Below are 19,906 nucleotides of genomic sequence, written 5' to 3' on the forward strand. Positions count from 1 at the left end.
AGATAAAAAGGATAAGAATTTGGACTGAAAGTAAAGAAGTCACTGAGAGGTGTCCTTCTCAGTGTCTTTCTGGCTACATTTTAACAACTCTAGTAACAGGATAGGATTCTGATGAGTGAGAGAGAAGAAAGTCCAACCCTCTCACCATTGGATCACATGCTTGGAGAAACAGGCACTGTCAGCGTAGATAGCGTGGCTATTCCTATCAAAATTACTGAAGCGGGGCACCTGGGTGGCTCAGTTGGTTGAGCCCCTGGCTCTCATTCTTGACTCAGGTCACGATTTCAGGGGTCATGAGATCGAGCCCCATGTCCGGCTCTCCGCTCAGCAGGAAGTTAGCTCTCTCCTTCTGCCTCTCTCTCAAATAAATGAATCTTTAAAAATAATAAAATAAAGTAATGGAAGTGTGTAAAGGGAAGAATGGAACATATAATGTCTGAAAAATAGCAAAATCAGTATCTCCTTGGGCATCTACCAAGTCCCAGCAGCCATCGAGTTCGTGGGTGGGGTACCGTTCATTCGAAACCAAGATCACAATAAAATTAGGATCCAACGTCAGAGGAAATAAAATGTTTAGACAAACCAAATGGGCACAAGTAGTTTTCCTTCTGAGAATTCCCAAGATGAATGAAACAAGATATTCTATTTGTTATCTTATTACCTGTAAAAAAGAAAACAAAATGGAGGCTGTTGGAGCAAAGGAATAGTTCAGACATGAATTTTAAAGTAATGAAAAAAAAGCTGGGAAGAGTAGTTCTCAACAGATTCCCTCAGGAGCTACCTCCTAAAAATTATCCTGGGTTTTCTTATACTACTTCATTAGCTTCCTCAGCTCTGTTATAGGAGACCCGGCAATAAGAATAAATAAATAGTTCAATCTTTGCTCATTCAATAAATGTACTTAAATCTAGTTTAACAGTGTCAAATTCTCATGTGGAAATCAATCTAATAGGAAATAGATTGTGATCAACAACTCCTTACCCAGGAGGAGAATGCTATGGAATGCAGAATACAAAAGACCCAGAATCCGGCCTGTCCTTCCTTTCTGGATATCACAGATTATGGAATCTTGGTTTGGCTTGAAACTCAGTATCCGCTACTGTAAAATGGGAACAGCTCCACTCTGGTTCATGTGCTCTAGTCCGTGGAGGAGAACCGAGGACGGCCACAGGCAGACGGATGAGGGTAAAGGGGCAGAGAGTAAAAGGAGAGTTTCCACCCACCTGCAGAGAAGACTCCAACGGTGACGGTCGGTCTTAGGAGCTGTTTGACTCTAATGACACCAATTGAGCCATTCAAAGAGTTTTACCTAAGCCGCAGGAGAAACTGGTTTTCAATAAAGTCTAACATTTATTAAAGTGAAAAGAAACAATACAACTTAAAGGTAAAAAATGGGGCTCTGGATTCAGGCAAACAGGCTTTATCCCACTTTTGCCTTTAATGAACTACAAGTGCCATAACTTTTTGAATCCTGGTCTGTCGAATGGTAGTAAGGCTAATACCTGAGTATTAAGGGAGATAATATGCCCAAAACATCTATAACGGTGTTTGGATATAGTAGTATCTGTTAGCTATGAGAAATAAGACCTGTTTAAAAAAATATATATATGCTGATTGTCAGAAAACAGTAATTAGGAATACGGCTGAAGATGTTTGCCTTCAATTCACCACATAGTTTTCATTTCATATATAGCATATAGGGAGAGATGACTACTAGACAAATGTTTCTAGCTTTGTGGACCCTGAGACGACACAAGGTAGTACTGCATAGACACCACCACATTAACTGACAAAGGGAACATAAGAAGAAGTACAATGACCTTTTGGTGCTACTCACACCATACCCATAAGGAGACAGTTAACATCATGGACTCAGAAATACCACCGTGCTCTGCCTTCTTAGCTGAACTTCAACTAAAGGCATATTTGAAGTGATTTCCAACTTTAAGCCTGCAAGAAAATGTGAAAAAAAAAAAAAGAAAAAGTATTAGCAGGGAAAACAGTACTCCAGTAATGTTGCAGCTACAAACAATTAGGTGACCCTTTCTCCCTTCCTGTAAATTCATTATCACTCAGCAAAATCTTATTCAGTACATACTGGTAGTAAGCAATGTGCCAAGTGTTAAGGTTCCAAGATGAGTAAGTCTTGAGGCACGAGAGTCCATTGGACAAGATAGATGTAAATAAATACTCATAACAGGAGTGTCTAGGAAGTGTTATAATTAAATCATTGCTGTATCATTGGCATCATTGGTGCGGTGAAATTGAAAGATAGTTGATAGAAAACAACTTTTGAGTTGGGTCTTAAAGCACGAAAACAACTTTGCAGGTCATAAAAGGGAATGGCTCTGATCAAAGAAAATCAGGGGACAGAGAGTAAAGCTAAATAGCAGATGGTATTTCTAAATACATCTGCTCTTAGGACCACGGGGACCAAAATGCCACCAGTATTCTCAGAAGTCTCTGCTGTTCCTTTTTCCTCCACTCCCCACACCTCAACCCACAATGTACAGCCATGGAGGATTCCAGAATTTGCCTACAATGTGTAGTGGCTATATGAAATTAGCAGCCACTGCTGCTTTTCATGGTGGGGTGGGGGGAAGTATCAACTGGGAAGTTATCTACACCCTGGGTAATGAATTCTCATTTCACACTTGAATCTGATCCCAATGGCTGGTATCAACGGGTCACCCAATAGAGTTTTCATTTGCAGGAAAAGCATCAGGAGGAGGTCCTTGTCTGGATGTTGTGACTGCTAGCTTCCCCACAGATTTTACAAGACAGAAAAGAGTGGCATTGGGCACAGACTCCTCAGGCTAAATTATGCTGTGTTCCTGAGCAAGTTCTCTTCATTTAGAATTTAGACAGCACCAATTCTCAGAATTAGAAAGCTGAGTTTTCTTCTTAAGAATATACTGAGAGGATTAGTTCTATAAATACTAACTTATTTCAATCCTCTAGGAATAACACATGCAAAGATAGTGTGTATATGTGTATGTGTAGGAGTGAATATACATATACACTGAAATATATAAAGGAAGAAAAGAAAATATAATGTCTGAAAGAGAACAAAAACTCTTCCCTGGTATCTATCCTATCTGTCATAGACACAGATGTCCGTGGATATGATACACAGTACTCTAGAATAATGCTCTGTGATTGCTCGGAAAATATATTACATAAGAGATGAAATATGGAATCCATAGACATATGTATAAAACAGAATGTGTTCTATATATAATATGGAATTTTATATATAATGGAACATATATATATATATATATATATATATATATATATATACATATACATATATACATATATATAAAATTATGTTGTGATATCCTAATACCTATTCCACTTACAGAATGAGCATATGTTTATAATTAAATTATGGGGAATTGAGATTTACTTTATTTCTTCCTATAATTAAAATGGATGTGGCACACCTTTAGAACAATTCAATCCACCCTATTCAAGACACTGGGAAAGGTGCACAAATAAATCACTCTTTGGAGATTACACAAACCAGAACAGAGAAACTTGACCATAGAGGCATTGCATTTCTGAGTAGCCACAAAGGAAGAGATCCGTATGGACCGTGTCTGATCTCCCCTCCTCAACCGTAGCCATCCACATCGTCGCCCATTTGTGCAACCTACAGCGTTACCACTGGAGCCAGTCAGCTCAAGCAGAGGGACTTCCGGCCGCTCTTTCCAAACTTGGCGACGCCCCAAATGAGAGCTACCTGAACCCCATCCGGACCTTCCACACGGTGAGTCCTTGCATGCTACCCAGTTTCTCATCTGAAAAGTCCTTCCTTTTCCCGTGGCGTTATCAGGAACACTGTGTTTCAAAAGCTATTAATAAAAGAGCTGGAGAGGAGTTTCTGCCAAATCAATTTCACCATTTTTTTAAAAAGCTATTTTCCTCATAAATGTTGCTAAGAGGTTATGAGCAAGAAGAAAAACTGATACCACTTAATTAGTTTATAGAAAAACATAATAAATACACCTAAACAGAAAATGCAATAACCTGTTAAAACCCTGATATTTTAAATTTGAAAGCCGCTCGTGATTAGATCCATTTTTGTGGGTGGTGGTGTTGGAATCATAAAGAGCATGACGTGCCATCTACATCCAGGGATTAAAAACTGGATGTCTTCATCTTCAACTCATAAATTGTTTTTGGATCTCTTCTCCCATACAGTATTTTGAAACACACATGAGGCTGGCCAATCTGCCAAATCAGATACTGGGCAGAGTAGCTAATTTCCTAATCAGGCCTGCATGGCTAGTGACATCATTCATGCTAATTACTTGTGTGCATGGAGTGGCAGGACATGTGGGAAACAAAACCAAAATGTAGCTCCAGAAATCCACCTGTGGAGATAAAGACACTCCTCTCCTTTCCTCCACGCTTACCCCTTTTGTCCTGGTTGATCGAAATATCGGGTCACAAATCACCTCACTGGAATAGGCATACAGAGTGTTGAACAGGCTAAAAAAATCAGTATTGTTCAAGAAGAATCCAAGACAATGCACTCCAGCCGTGAAAATATCTCTTTCATGACCGTTTTGCCTGTGCAGCCTTTTTTGAAGAAGGAAAATTCAGTCTCTGGGGGAAAATTCTTCCACGGCATGTCCCTAATTATCCTAAGATGATTTCCAATATCAGGCCATTAATCAAGGAGAGCTACATTTTCTTAGCAGACAACAATCAGAAGCCCAAGTTTCAAAGTTATAAGTCAAAAACACAGGTGCCGTAAGCCTGTGGGAAGGCCTTGTGGTCCCTCGTTTGAGCCACAGTATTTATGTTGGCACCTACTCGGGTGAACACTTTTCCCCACTAAGTGTTCTGGGGCGAACGCTTTTCCGCACTGAAGCTCATTGTTACAGGCAACCAAGAATAAACCTCCGTATTTTGAAAAGATGATAGAGTGAATAATATTTATTAGAAGGACTTTGAAAGCAATTTAACAAGATAATTAAGTTACTCCCCATATAGTTTTCTCAAAATTTTAGAAGTAATATACTATGTAAGCGTTAAGTTCAAGAAACCCTCTACTTTAGGGTATTTGGAGAAAGATCAATAATACAAATTGGTACATTTGGAGAAAGTACCCGTAACACCAAGTGTGCATTATGGAGTATTTTTAAAGAGACGTAGTGGGATTACTATAGAGGGTACACGGCTGCGCAAACCAGTCTACAAAAATATGTTGCAAGAAAAGGGAAGTGGGGATTTGCCTTAATAAGCAAAGAAGGATGATTTGAAATTAGCATAGCCTATGATATAAATGGATTTCTAAAATGCCTGAGTACACTTGCACAAAAAAAAAAAAAAATCTTTTAAATGTTTTAGACATCCCCCTTTCCATTTTATTTCAACTATTTGCTCTATGAAGGAAAAAAGGAAATAAACAAGGAGAAGTCCCTACCCAAATTACCTTGAGATCTCAAAGCAGCCCAAATTAATGAGATTTTACTGACAAAAGATACAGTGTGAGTTTATTGAGCTCACGGTTGGTCGTCTCAATGATAGTAACACAACGTATGAATACTAATGACTTGGCAAGGGTATAGAAAACTCACAGTAAATACAAAGTGCTTTGTGATTCATATTCCAAAAGGCTCTTTAACCATCCCTTGCACTCACAGGTCAGAATGCCAGTCTTTTGGCAGTGTCTACCAGATAAGAATAGCTGTATCTTTATTGATCACCTAGGATTTACAAAGCCTTATTCCAAGCCTCCTGAGGTGGCATGAAAGAAATGCAAGTCATGGTCCTTCCAATTAAAAAGCAAGAGCAAGGAATAACTACCAGGGGAACAGAATGTGCAGCTGCCTTATTAGGAATGCCCCTGAGGGATCTCTCCAAAAAAAAGTGTTTATTAATGTTAAAATGCAATTAGGCATGGCAAGCCACATTTTTATTTTAAAGATTCAAAACTTGAGACTTGGATTTATTTTACAGTATTTTATCTTAAAATGCATTTTCATATATTGTCTTCATTTCAATTCAACGTAATATCTTTGACAGGAAGGTTGATTTATACAGATGGAAAACATGTAAAGGATTCAATTGCATTTGATGAAATTGGAGCAAAGCAAATGTCTGCCATCAAACAGGGCAAAGGATAGGACAAGGAAGCTCCCCTCTTGAGTCATATGGGGACCCCTTTTTGAGGCTAATATGCTCCTGATAAGAACACCTTGAATTCCCCCCTGCATGGACTCTCAAATAATGGCCCTAAAATGGAAAGGTAGAACAAAGATGTCATGGTGCTTGTTTCTTTTAGAACACCATCACCGAATCGCTAACAACCATCGCGGGTGTTACTGGCCTCGTCCTCTCTCTGGCTTTAATCTTGATCATGACCTCTTCCACCGAGTTCATCCGACAGGTCTCCTACGAGTTGTTCTGGTACACACACCATGTGTTTATCATCTTCTTTATCAGTCTGGCATTCCATGGGGCCGGGTAAGTCCATAGTGTGCTCAGAGTATAAGGTTTTACATCTGTGAACCTCAAAATCATCTTAGAAAGCCCTTTGGATGGAGGAATATGACTGGCAGGGACTAAAGAACACACAGAAGGTATGGAAAAGAGCATCCACTAGGGCAAACACCTTTTTTTTAGTAACTGAAAATAAGCAACATAGATGATGAAGTAATATCTTTATTTTTCTTGCTAACTCTATTGGGAAGTCTTGACATGTTTATAAGATGCAGAAATTTTAATGAATGCTGGAGAACAATAGATCTGTGTTTCATTCAGAACGTATTTTTGCAATCCAAATTACATTAGTCAGGATATGTATTTCGGACACCCAGATGTCATTTCTGCTTCACCAAAACCACCTACTGGGAAAACCAGTATGGGGGAGGGAACAGTGTGCCAGATGTCAGTCAGACCAAGGCTCTACCACTAGTCATCAGGGTGGCCATGTGCAAGTCCTTTCAATTTTATAGACCTGAGTTTCCCCATCTGACTTCCAGGATTCCTTCTTGCCTGAACATGTCATACAATGCCATTCCGGTATTCAACACTTGCCTGGTGCTATTAATCTCTCCATCAGGAAGCTAGAGTAGCAGCTGAAATACAATGTTTTAGTCCTTCAAATAGTCTCAAAATGACTCTGGACCAAAAAAACAATTGATGCCTGTTCACTACTTTGTCCCACATTAATTATTTCATAAACTGATGCCTTTTTTTTCCATTTCACAATTTTCAGAGCACATTCATGTGCACGATCTGTTTGAGCCCAACAACTGTCCTGTCCCATAAAGAGGGTGAAGTTAGCCTTATTTTGTAAGGAGGAAGCAGGTCCGGGGATTAAGTGAGTGCCTCCAGGTACCAGGACGAGTAAATGCCAGAGTCAGACGTATGGCACCAGTCTTCAGACAACCCAACATTTTCTGATGACAAGCCCTGCAGAACAGCTCTTCACTGGCTGTCTGGGGAAGTATTCCTTACACCTGCAGGAAGGTGCACCAGCCCATCCCCTCTTGTGTATTCTTCTCCCACCTTTTTGGCTGCTGAGCATGAAGGAGGCTCTGCTTCCGCCCTGACTTAAAAGAGCCTGACCACAGAGACCTTGGGACCTGGCCAGGCACAGAGGACACAGTGATGGTGGGGCTCAAGGCAGGATGGACGGGGGCATGGGGTGCATAGGGAAATTCTGTGTGATTCATCTCCACCACCCCCTACACCCCACACACTCCCACCCGTCGCTAACTGCTCCCTCAAGCTCAGCCCTCCACTTCTGATGAAGGTCACTTCTGTTGCCATGGCCTAAGCCTGACTAAGAGCTCCCCACCATCCACCAGCTGGACTGACCCCCAGACACTGTAGAAGGAAGCACTGCCCCCTCCCCCCAGGGTATATGTTACCCTGGGGAAAAACTACCAATTCGTCTGTTCATCCTTAGAATCCTACTCAGTCAATGGTCCTATGTATGCAGCTGCCTGGCTAACAGCTTTCTAGTCTTTAAAATCGGCAGTTGGCTCTCCTGATGCTTGATTCCTCACCCTGACTCTTTTTATTTTGTGGAGCAGGGTGGATGGTCTCAAAGTGCCCCACCACAAAGATGGCCAGTCGCCCTTTCTCTGTGAATTCTTCTGCTGATGCCGGGACATTAACCCTTACAACACGTTTGAGAGGCTCTTCATAGTCCACTTGGGTCTAGAACTCCTCGTGGCAAAAATCATGCACGTGTCGCCCCGGATCCTGCCTCCTCACATTCACACAAGAGGACTTCAACGGGCCAGTGTTGCACTGGAGATATTTTTTAATATCCAAATAGCATTTCATAAGATGAAATATTTTAGTCATTTTAACTTAGTTGAAAGGCTTATTTTGGGATAAGGGCTTCATTTAATCTTCTCAGCTTGAAGTATTCCACAGCCACTGTTTACAGCAAAAAGTAATTTGCAAATTCTATACAAAATGCCAAGTAAAGGAGGATTATTGGAATGTGTTAAAGCCCACTAATCTTTCTATTATGGGATAGCATAGATGAAGACATAACTTTTTTTTTAATTTTTAAAAAGATACTGCATTTGTGAAATGTTCCAAAGTTTAGATAATATAGAGAATGTTATCTAGAGCTTGAGAATGATGGTGTTAAAAATTTACGGAATCTTTTCGTCTCGTTCCTATCTATTATTTGCCTTTCCCGTGTCTGGGCTTCCACAGCTCATGGGAGATTCACAGATAGCTGTACTCATCTAACTCAAAGGGGTGTTTTGGATGCCTTCCACATCACAGACTGGGACAAAGGCCAAACTGTCAGTTCTCCAGGCTGAGGTCTGAGGTCCTCAGGGTCATTGACACTCCCTCCTCCGGTGCCCGGCAATGGAAAAGGGGACATGTTGCTTCACAGGTTACAGGTCATGAAACTGGATGATGCTAAAATTTCTCAGTCTGTGAGTATATAAGTCAATGTTTTTATTCATAAACACCTAAGAACTGAGCAACTCCCAGATTGCATGACCTCAATTCTTAGGCTTCACAGCCCGGTGCACCGATGGGTAAACCGAGGAACTTGTACCAGAGCAACTTGTCAAAGGTCAGTCAGTGCTGCCTTTGTGGCAAATATAATATAGCAGGATTACAGGACTCTTGATCCAGTGCTCCATTCACGAAGGTAGTCTTCTTTTTTGCTCTCAAATTCATCATGTAGTCCTGAAGACATACTTCCCACTGACCTATTTTGACCCTGTCAAACACTACGCCTGCTAGTGGTCACTGGGGAAAAAAACATCATTATTCAGGGCACTTCTGACTCCTTCACTTGAAAACTTCGAGGTACTCAGAAACAAACCAAAAAGGGTAGAAGTTAAATAAATCTGCAAAAGACCCAAATAGTACAAAGTTAGCCAATTAGCCCGAATCAGCAATCAGGACGAGATGTAACCTAATTAAATTCAACAGTCTACAAAAGGATGTGTTCAAACAATTTCCCTTCATTATGAATTCTCTAATATAGACACTTTCAATTTAACACAGGATACCACAGAGGGGCACTTCTTTTCTGGGATCTTCAAAGTTACTTGAAGCTTCTTAAATTCCTATTTTTAAAGATGCTGAGAGAAATGAGTGACAGCCTGAGTTTCAAGACCCTTGAAGTGTTATTCCAGAGCCCACTGTAGAATATATTGTAGAATATATATCTGTGGTATCACCAGACTGCACAAAATCAATTTTAAATATTCAAGATTTTGTTTTGTTTTGTTTTGTTTTGTTTTAATGGCAAGTCGGATTGTTCGAGGCCAGACTCCTGAGAGTCAACTGCAGCACAACGTCACCTTCTGCAGAGATCACTACGCTCAGTGGCAGAAGGTGGCCCCATGCCCCGTGCCTCAATTTTCTGGCAAGGAGCCTTCGGTAAGAGTGAACCCAAGAGCTTTTAAAAAATAGCTGTCTCCATAGTTAAAAGAACTAGAGCTTTATCTGCTTGAGAGAAAGAACAGCCCATGTCACCACTAGACAAAGCCAACTCTTTATTAAGTGTCCTAATGGAGAAATCTAGTTATGGATCATTTTAAAAGAGGTTCACTGCCAAAAGCGTTCTGTCCACTTTGAAATGTGCTCCTGCACTTGCATTAACTGTGGATGTCTGTTATGGAAGAAGGCACAGCACCGAAACTGCTAACGACCCCGTCTCTGGCTTGCCATCCTCTGCTCTGCAAGGTCAGCTCCCCATCCCCCTGCAGAACTGCCTCCGCCGTTCTGGAAATTAACAGCACCACTTCTCCAATGGACGTTAAGCAACAACCAAATGAGGAGAAGCCTGCCCTCTTTATTGAGCTTGCCTTCTTGCTTCCGACAACTTTGGGGATCAAACAAATGGGGATATTAAATGCATTTATTTCCTGTTCTCATTAAGCTCCCATGACTGAAATAATGATGGTAGACAAAAGGAGACCTAATTCATTAGAGTGGACGGTAGCATCCACAAGTTCTCAAAAGTAAGATTTCCTGGGCGTGCTGTCATCATTACGGTCGGTAGCATAGGTAAATAGAAGTAATGACCCTATTCGGTCTCCTCGGGATTCTTCGAACAATGCAAGCCGTGGGGCAACTGGGTGATGCATAAAAGTGAATCAATGCAGCTTCCAGATTAAAACTAGAAGGAAACAGTGTTCCCAAAATATGTGTCATTAAAAATGGAATAACAGTATGTAAATGGCAGGGGATTCAGGAAATGAAGTCATCAGCTTACGAGGACTCAAAGGATGGACTTTTTCTAAAATCCTCGAATATATTAAATTAAGCACTGGATTTTAAAAGTGAAAACTGCTAGGAGGAATGTTTAAAACCGAGAGAACTGGAATAGATGTGCCCATTAGACTGTGGTTCTTTTAATGGTCAGTATAGATTGTCTCTGTCTTAAACTCAACTATTGGTAGCCACGACCCAGCCTGCATATTAATGAGGAACATGAATGCCTCTCTAAAATCTTCAGCTACCTCGTCTCCACAAAAAAAAAAAAAAAAAAATCAATACTCTCCCACACCTAATGAATACAGACCAGATCCCGCTCCGCAGTGGATGCTGACATTAATTATTATTAAAAGGGGGGAACTTACCCATCTCTCTGTTAACTCTCCCCTGCTACACCTCCTTGCACACCCAAACTCATGTTGTCACTCTTTCTCATTATTTTTAATGGATCCTGATGCAAAGCATGTGTGGGCTGTGTAATTACTGCTTGGCTGAATGTACAATATTCTCTCTGATGTCTTATAGACACTGAATCCAGAAGGCATCCCAAGGACAAGGAAGGGCTCCTGCGCTCCGCTGCACCACATCTCCCCGTCTCTTCCTCTTTGCCTCTCCTAACTGACTTCTCACAGTACTTTCCTCGATAGAACATTTATCAATCCACCTTCAGTGGTGCACTACCGTCCATGTTAGGAAGGAGAATGCTTTTTGTACATCACCGCGGAGATACCGCACTGATCAAGGGAACCAGTTGTTCCCTTAACCCCCTTCTGTCTCTGACCCACAGACACATACGAGGCTCCAGAGTTGAGAGCTCTTCTTGGAACGTGTTCTCAAAAGAAGCCTGGTCTTCCTTAGCCAAAGAAGCGCCTTATTTTACTTAATTACATCAACAAGTGACAATAAAAATAATAATAATAATAATAAGGTTAAAGCTTTTTAACTTATCGGGGCATGATGTCAACAGTAGAGGAGGAAGCTTTAACCGAGTGAACATCAGCGTAGCAAACTTTTTCTAAACGGCTGTCATGTGCTTGCAGTTGCGGTAGACGCAGGATCCACAGACATGACTCTTTCCCCTGGAAATCTTATTGTCTAGAAAAAGAGGCTGTTTATAAATGTAAAATAAAATCAGAGCCAGCGTGTTCTTATTTTCTGGTAGGAATGAAAAACCAGGAGTGAAAGTGGTAGAAACAAGTTTCATTATGGCAGCTTTTAAATCAATGGAACTTTATTTCCATTGTAAAATATTCACGGTACCGTGACTCTTTGAGTATTTTTGGAGAAGAAAAACTAAAGCGAAGAAGCCATAGCATGTTTGAGCATAAAAGAAACTTCGATGCTAAATAGCTCCGCCACTTTACATAACAGGTGGAGAGTCTGTGGCCCAAGTTTTCGTGTCTTCCCTGCGGTCACAAAGGGCATTCCCAGGAAAACCACATCAAGAAACCAGAGCTTCTACGGCCACGAACTCTCATCTGTCCTCTGTTCGGCATTCAGTCTGAAACTCCAGGCTTCTTCCGCCTCTCACTCTGTCCGCTCTCTGCGGCTCTCCATGCAAACACACCCCTGACACTGTATTTATCTCTGTGACTAAAGCTAAAACATGTAAAAGCCCGGAGGAAACCCAACCAATAATTTTCTCCAACTCTCTCATTTTACAAAGCAGAAAATTTGAACATTAAAAGGCCCAAGATTTTCCACAAGTCATAGGTGGAGGTATGGTAACTCCCAAGACCCAAACCACGTCTTCTGAGACAGTTCAGGCACCTCCTGCTCTGCGCCCTGGCCTCCTTCTGTCTTTGCTCACGCTTCCTATCCCAGTCGTGTGCAGGATAACCTAATGCTCACCTCTGGCCACCTCTGGCCCTCACTCCCTAACTCCCAGAGGCTCCAGGAGTATCACGGTATACCCAAACTGTGCTTTCTCCTCCCGGAACAATTTATATACTAGAGCAGACACAGAACTGAGGACTCCTAGCTTACATTTTCCTTCCTGACTAACCACACAAAGAAAAATAATCCATCCCATCTTTTTTTTTTTTTAAGATTTTATTTATTTATTTATCAGACAGAGATCACAAGTAGGCAGAGAAGGAGGCAGAGAGAGAGGAAGGGAAGCAGGCTCCCCGCTGAGCAGAGAGCCCGATGCAAGGCTTGATCCCAGGCCCCTGCGATCATGACCTGAGCCGAAGGCAGAGGCTTTAACCCACTGAGCCACCCAGGTGACCCAATCCATCCCATCTTTATCAACATGGAAGAATCCGAGACCGTGACAGATTTGACACCCTCAAAATAAAGTGTGTGATGTCTAAAACTTTCTACAATGGGCATGAAAGATTACTTACAAAAGCACATAGATACTATGTGAGTGTTTTTGCAAATATCTCTCTAAGCTCACATAGAAAGAACTGCATTCTTGCTATCCTTTCTGTAAATATCCAAAGCAATTCTCAAAACACTTTGTGGTCCATTCGAGCATAAGAGACTGAAGGATTCCCTCCCTTGGTCTAACCCCATCCTTCGTGTCTACCCCTTGCCAACTTCTCCCATCCTCTGCTCATCATACCAGCTCACCCACCGCATAGGTGGACAAAAGGCTTCATTCTCTCTGCTATTCTGAACACGTGGCTGAGCCCCACTGAGGCAGAAAAGAATAAGTGGGTCAAATTGCTTTGTGTTGCCTGCATAAATCGAGCCTTTATCAGGCCAATAAGAGACCCCCAGGGAAAAAGCAAGGAGGCTTGATGTAGGTGAGCAGAGGTGCCATGCACACAGACCCAGCAGTAAACAGAAGAGAAATACACAAACGAGGTAACAGAAGCAAAAATAACACTGAAGGGCTTGTCACCCGTCCCCAGAACAGACACAACAAGAGAATGGGTAAGACTCACTAGCATAAAAAAATGGTGCATCAGCTAGAAAGGGTTTAGGGAACATGAGTTCAAAAGGATGAGACAGCCTTCCTGCTCGGAAGGTAGTGTTTTAGTAGGAAGATTGCGTGCACTTAGAATCCCAAACAGAGAATTTGGGGAAATTATGAAAGGCTTGAGTTCCAGTCCCGGCTCCCTGGGATCGAGTTCTGTCTCCCTACACTACGCCACCTGTTCCCACAAAATCAGGGTTTTTTTCATCTTTAAATGAAGAATTGGGTGAGATTTCAGAGAACTCTTAACATCCTAAAATTCAATGAATTACTGAGTCTCTAATGTTTTGCAAAACAAGGCTCAGCAGCAATGTCAGCCCACGGGACAGAAAGAAGCACGATTCCGTGATAAGTGCACAGGCCAGGCGGTCAGACCCCTCAGGGGTCATGTTTTTCGGGTGCACCTGTGGGACCTGGACAATCTGTTTGATGTTGCTTCACCTCAGTGTCCTCTTCCTGAAACCAAGAGATTACGGTGTGCCTCGTAGGGTCGCTTGGTATCAGACCTAGTATAAGTCTTCAAACATCAGAAGTTCACAGTCCCTCCCTTCCAGGGGAAGAGGACACCTTACATCTGTGCACAACACTAACACAAGACTAGCCTGCTGGCAAACTGATCATCGGTAATTCAGATTAGTCTCATAGAAGCTTAGCATAGGAAAGGATTTACTAAGAATGGAAATGTCCGTTGTCACAATCATCCAGAAGACTGTGGAGGATTTTGTTCTGATTCTATAAACCTACATTTAAAGTTCTGAGACACTGCCTTTATGTATTATTCCTGATAACATTGGATATGCATACACGTGTGAGTGTGTATGTGTGTGTGTATGTGGGTATGGGCGTGTGAGTGTGGGTGCTTTTTCAGGCAGAATTCTGACACATTGTTGGCCCAAAAAACTACTATTGAAAATGTTTTTATTTAATTTTCCATGTCCTATTTTGGCTCAGGAATGTAGCTCTGTAAGCCTTTGACTTTGGCTGAGTTGGGAGCATTTATGACCCTATCATATGTAACATAAACATCAATCTGCTTTCCTATTTCTTTGCAAATTCAATTATTTCTAATTACATAAAGGCATCATTGATCAAGTAAGCATAAAAACCAATACAGAAGAGTTTAATCTCTTAAATAAGCTTGTAGGCTTCAAGGAATAATTGAATGTTATAGTATTTAATACAAGGAGATATCTTTATTGTTGATAACTGGCCCAAAGTTAAAGGAAAATGTCTGAATCCCATCACGTTATGTATTGATTTGGTTCAAATTGAAAATATTTGGTTTCTATTTTCATTTCCTTTTCCTCTCTCTCTCTCTCTGCTGTTCTCTACAGGCTTGGAAATGGGTTTTAGGCCCTGTGGTCCTATATGCGTGTGAAAGAGTGATGAGATTGTGGCGGTTTCAACAAGAAGTTGTCATTACCAAGGTATGCGTGTAGCTTTATGTCTGAATAAAAGCCTGAGTGTAGATGAAAATTTTTTATTAGCCCAAGTTTTTAATTTGCCATTTTTATTGCAGAACTGTCTGTAATTTAGAGGCCCGTCTTCTGTTCTAATGATTGCTTGTATCCCGCGCATCTTTTAGTGTGACTAATTTTACTGAAGGCAGAGATCAGGGCTCTGGGCTGAGACACGGAATTCTGATAAAGGTTACGGAGCCGCCCAGGAATCGTCCGTTCGGCTTTTTATTTCGGTTTCTCACTGGGGGCGACGGAGTCCACTTTACATCGTCCATGGTCACTTCTAGTACAATCACTTCCTTCGACACGTAAAGATGGTGATTTTGCACACACACAAGGAATAGACAGACATTTTCAAAGGCACACCCTTCCCCTCGGAGCTACTGAGCAGAGGACAGAGAACAGTCGTCCTCCGGTTCAGAGAGAGAGGGAGAGCGCAGATGGGGGGGATCCTAGTGAGTGAGAGCCCCAGGGAGTGTTTTCCAGTTTGCCCCTCCCCCCACAGCTCTCTAATTTTACCACGTGCTGGAGGAAGGCATGAGTAGCCAGACCAGGAAAAGATGTGTAAGACCCTGAAAATTACCAAAGACCGTGCCCCCAGTGTGTGAAATGTCCAAGAAGAAATGGTCCGCTAACCAAACCCATATTGCTAATACAATATGAACAGAATCCTCTATCTCCTTAACTGTCTTCATGAAAGCAGATGCACAGAAATTGCTTCATGTTTCTGTTTTAAGCTGTTTCCGTGTTGCTGCTTTTAAGTTAAGCACCAAAGGATATCAGGCTACGTCAAAAGCCAGACAGTAAAACTTCTGGAAACCCACTAGAGCGGTTACTAGGGAGACAATTTAACAGCAGAATCAGAACAAATATCAGTAGGGAGATGGGAAACAGAACTAATGATTAAAATGCTGTGAGATTCTCTTCCGAATGGAAAAATACTGTCACAGGATCTAGATATTTGCTTTTGCTCCCTTTCGCCTCCAGCCACAAAAGAAGACATCGGAGCCTAGAGAGATTTCTTTTCAGGAAACAAGATGGAAGTCAGTTCTTTCCTTCCAATAAGCAGCACGTGGCAAGTCTCTTTAGCGATGAGAGTCTGCCTGCTGCTTCCTACACCTCAAACTCAGAGCCTGAGCAAGACAGGGGATGAGACCTGACTAAAAACAAAACAAGATGGGGGGCACCTGGGTGCCTCAGTGGGTTAAAGCCTCTGATCTCAGGGTCCTGGGATCGAGCCCCGCATCGGGCTCTCTGCTCAGCAGGGAGCCTGCTTCCTCCTCTCTCTCTGCCTGCCTCTCTGCCTACTTGTGATCTCTGTCTGTCAAATGAATAAATAAAATCTTTAAAAAAAAAAAAAAAAAAAGGTGAAATATTTCACAGTGAATCTGGAGATAGTTTTCCATTTAGAATGAGACAACAACAGGGTTAATCAACCAGAGATTGAGAAAAGACACAGATCGTTGAAAACAGTACCAAATAGGGCCTATGTTTTAAAACCACGGAGACAGCTCGGAGGGTCTTTTAATAACTGTAAGCATCATTAAGTGCAGGATCTTATATGCTGGATCCTACTGTCTTGATCCTGGCTAACGGAACTAGCAAGAGCTTGGCCCTTGGAGACGTAAAGTCACGTGTCAGACAGCACGTGGCACCTGGGTGCAGCTACCCAAATTTGGGATGGCACTCTGAAGGAGATAAGCTTCACGCTTGCTGGAGTTGCCAAGCCCTATATAAAAGGCATGGCAAAGATCCCTGGAAGGAAATAGAAAAACGCAGATGTAAAGGATACCTCAAAAAAGCGGATTCTAAAATTTAAAAACCTCTGGTGGAACAAAAGCCATTGTCTTCTCCCTTCACCTGAGAAAAAAGAGAAAACGACTGTCGTGCTCTGATTTAGGTGGTGAGCCACCCGTCTGGAGTTCTGGAACTTCACATGAAAAAGCGTAACTTTAAAATGGCGCCAGGACAGTACATCCTGATCCAGTGCCCATCCATATCCCGGCTGGAATGGCACCCCTTCACCCTCACCTCCGCTCCTCAGGAGAACTTCTTCAGTGTCCACATCCGGGTAGCGGGAGACTGGACGGAAGCTTTATGTCAGGCCTTCGGGGCAGAGGGACAGGCCTCGAAGGAGCTCTGGAGCCTGCCAAGGTAGGAGCCTGTTTCTTTTTTACATATAACTTAGAATAGTATAACAAGGCAATATCTTTATTCTAGATGGCAAATTTTAATCTATTTTTTATTAATTTAAGGACCTATATAAAAAGGATAATTTAGTGGATTTCCAGTAGAAGCAAGTACATTTCTTTAAAAAAGAAAAAAAAAAAATTAGAATGTTCGACCAAGGCAGGCAGCGATCCAGGAAGAAGGAGCATTGTGCTTTCTCAGCTCCAAAACAACACTTGGCTAATTATATGCAGCCCGCGATGACTAAGACAGCCCTGTGAACTTTTTGCTGTTACAGTCTGAGGTCTTTACGTTTGTTATTTTGGTCTTCCTGAGGAGGAGTCTTTACAGGCAGAGTGAGGCTGGAGAAAGAGCTGAACAATGACAGACTGAAGCTCGCAGAGTGATAAAATGACCAGATGGTCAAGGAGGTTGCACCGTTCAGTCCATCGGTGCTGCTTGTGTGTGTGCCACAAGCACCGGTGACCCCCCATTAGGCGCCAGAAATAGAGATGGCAAAACGCTGCCTCCTTTCTCTAGAACTTTGAGAGGCCGAATGCCATCAGCATCAACCTGCAGGCAGAGGATTTAATGTCGCTACAAGGTCGATGTGCGCAGGGTTGGTCTGGGAAGGGTGGAGAAGCGCGCATGACATCCATATTCATTTCCTAAGGTTGTGGTAACAAACTGGGTGGCCAGCAACAGCAGAAATGTATTCTTACCCAGTTCTGGCGCTCTGGGGCTGGATCTAAAGGACCACCGGGCTGTGCTCCATCTGCATCCTCTATGGGGGGCGCTTGCCCTCCCTTCTCCCCATTCCAGGGGGTTTGCCAGCAATCCGTGGCCTTCTTTGGCTTGCGCTTGCAGCGGTGACTATCCTTGTCATCCCATGATATTCTCCCCTCTCATGTCTGTGTCTCTGTGGCCTCTTCTTGGAAATCTGAGTCCTGTTGGATTAAGGGCCCGCCTGCCCCCTGTATGACTTCATCTTAACACCCCTATTTCCAAAGCAAGTCACATTTTGAGGTACTGGGGTTAGGACTTCAACCTGGCAACAGGGGGACATGATTCAAAGACAACATCTTATTCAGACAATCCTGGGCCCCAGTGTCAATGACCGCTCCTTGGCCCCCTTTGGCAAACAGTGGTTGAAGTTGGTTGCCATTCTCCCAGCAGGAACCCAAGAAGCAGGCCAAACCCATGCTTAAAGCCCCAGGAAAATGGACACACATAAAAGGGTTAAGAAAAACATTTTGGAAGAATTTGACATTTCAAAAGGAGCATCAAGAGATTCCTTCTCCTGCCATCCTTGGAGGGTGTCAGGAACTACTGAACAGTGGCCACAACCGTAAGAAATTAGGTGGTGAACGCTGTCAGGCTGCACTTAGAATGGAACTTCCTGGGGCAGGGCACTGCCTGCCCTCCCGTCTATGTCTGGTGCATGGAACAGTGTTGGACATATACTGCACATGGAGGAAATATTTAATGAAGATCAATGAATACCTAGACTTAGTGTGGATGTTTTAGCTCATTTTTAACAAATATTTACAGGTGGCAAACTAGGCACTAGAATCAATGTAAGGCACAGAATTTAATCAACGTACTGTCCCTTTTTTCCTCCCTCTCATGGGACACTGAACTGGGACTGTAGAGCTCTGGGCTTGCTTGTGTTTACTGGCTAGGAAGAGTCACATGCCTTCGTTTCAAACATTGAAACTAAAGAGTGGTATGACAACGACCCAAGTGTAAACATCATCTGGTCAGACCAGAGCTCCACGTCAGATGGCAACACCCAACTGCTCCTCCACTTAAGACCTTCTCTTTTTAATCATGGAACGGAAGCAATGTCACAACATTCTAAGATTCAGAATGTAATGCAACTGCTTAAAATCAGGAATAAAGTTACACACACACACACACACACACACACACACATGTCCCTGCCCTCCTTTTGGCATTGCCAAGATCAACACTTTCATCCTGTTGCTAGCCTTGTCTCTACTCTTAATGTACACAGCTATCTGGTCTATCAGCCAATCTTAGCTTTCACAAACCAGCTAGCATTTCAGCCAATACCCCAATGAGAGCTTGGAATGTGCTTCTCAGGAGTCAATAGGCTTACCATCCCTGAGGTGCCTTGTCAGCTCACAGCCTGACATGGTATGCCCTCTCCCCCTCCCCCAGGCCTCCCTGGGCTCCTCCAGCCCATCTCAGCCATTCCTGCAGCCTTCTTGACTTTCTCCTACACTGAGCACACTCTCCTAAGCACCTTTATCACTGCTGTTCCCTCCACCTGGAACATTCTTTCCCAGATTTCTGCTAGGCTGCTCCCCCACACCCCCCATCCCAGGTATTTGCTCAAATGTCTCCTAGTGAAGTCTTTCCTTCCTCATTTGAGACAATGACCCTCAATGGAGTCTCAGTAATCGCTTTGTCTTGAGCCCTACTTCATTCTTCTGCAGAGTACTTATCACCATCTGACATGCTAAATAAATATCTGCTCATTTGTCTGTTTACCATATATCTTCCCACATTAGAATAGAAGTTCCATAAGAAAAGGGACATTATCCATGTGTTTCACTTTGTTGTCTTTTCTTTAGTGCCTAGAATTGGCCCTAAC

General features: G+C 42.6%; 1 protein-coding gene across 1 annotated transcript in view; it reads left to right on the forward strand.

Moving 5' to 3' along the window:
• Positions 1 to 19,906, forward strand: part of NOX3 (NADPH oxidase 3) — a gene marked incomplete at its 5' end in the record, with an annotated part of 69,393 nt that overhangs the window by 17,673 nt on the left and 31,814 nt on the right. Inside the window, 5 exons of the mRNA XM_082729439.1 lie at positions 3,630 to 3,775; positions 6,302 to 6,483; positions 9,762 to 9,891; positions 14,992 to 15,084; positions 17,018 to 17,271. Of these exons, the coding sequence (XP_082585565.1) occupies positions 3,630 to 3,775; positions 6,302 to 6,483; positions 9,762 to 9,891; positions 14,992 to 15,084; positions 17,018 to 17,271 (805 nt within the window). The remainder of the gene's footprint in view (positions 1 to 3,629; positions 3,776 to 6,301; positions 6,484 to 9,761; positions 9,892 to 14,991; positions 15,085 to 17,017; positions 17,272 to 19,906) is intronic.

The sequence above is a fragment of the Mustela nivalis genome (assembly GCF_964662115.1).
Source record: "Mustela nivalis genome assembly, chromosome: 5".
In the NCBI taxonomy this organism is placed as follows: domain Eukaryota; kingdom Metazoa; phylum Chordata; class Mammalia; order Carnivora; family Mustelidae; genus Mustela; species Mustela nivalis.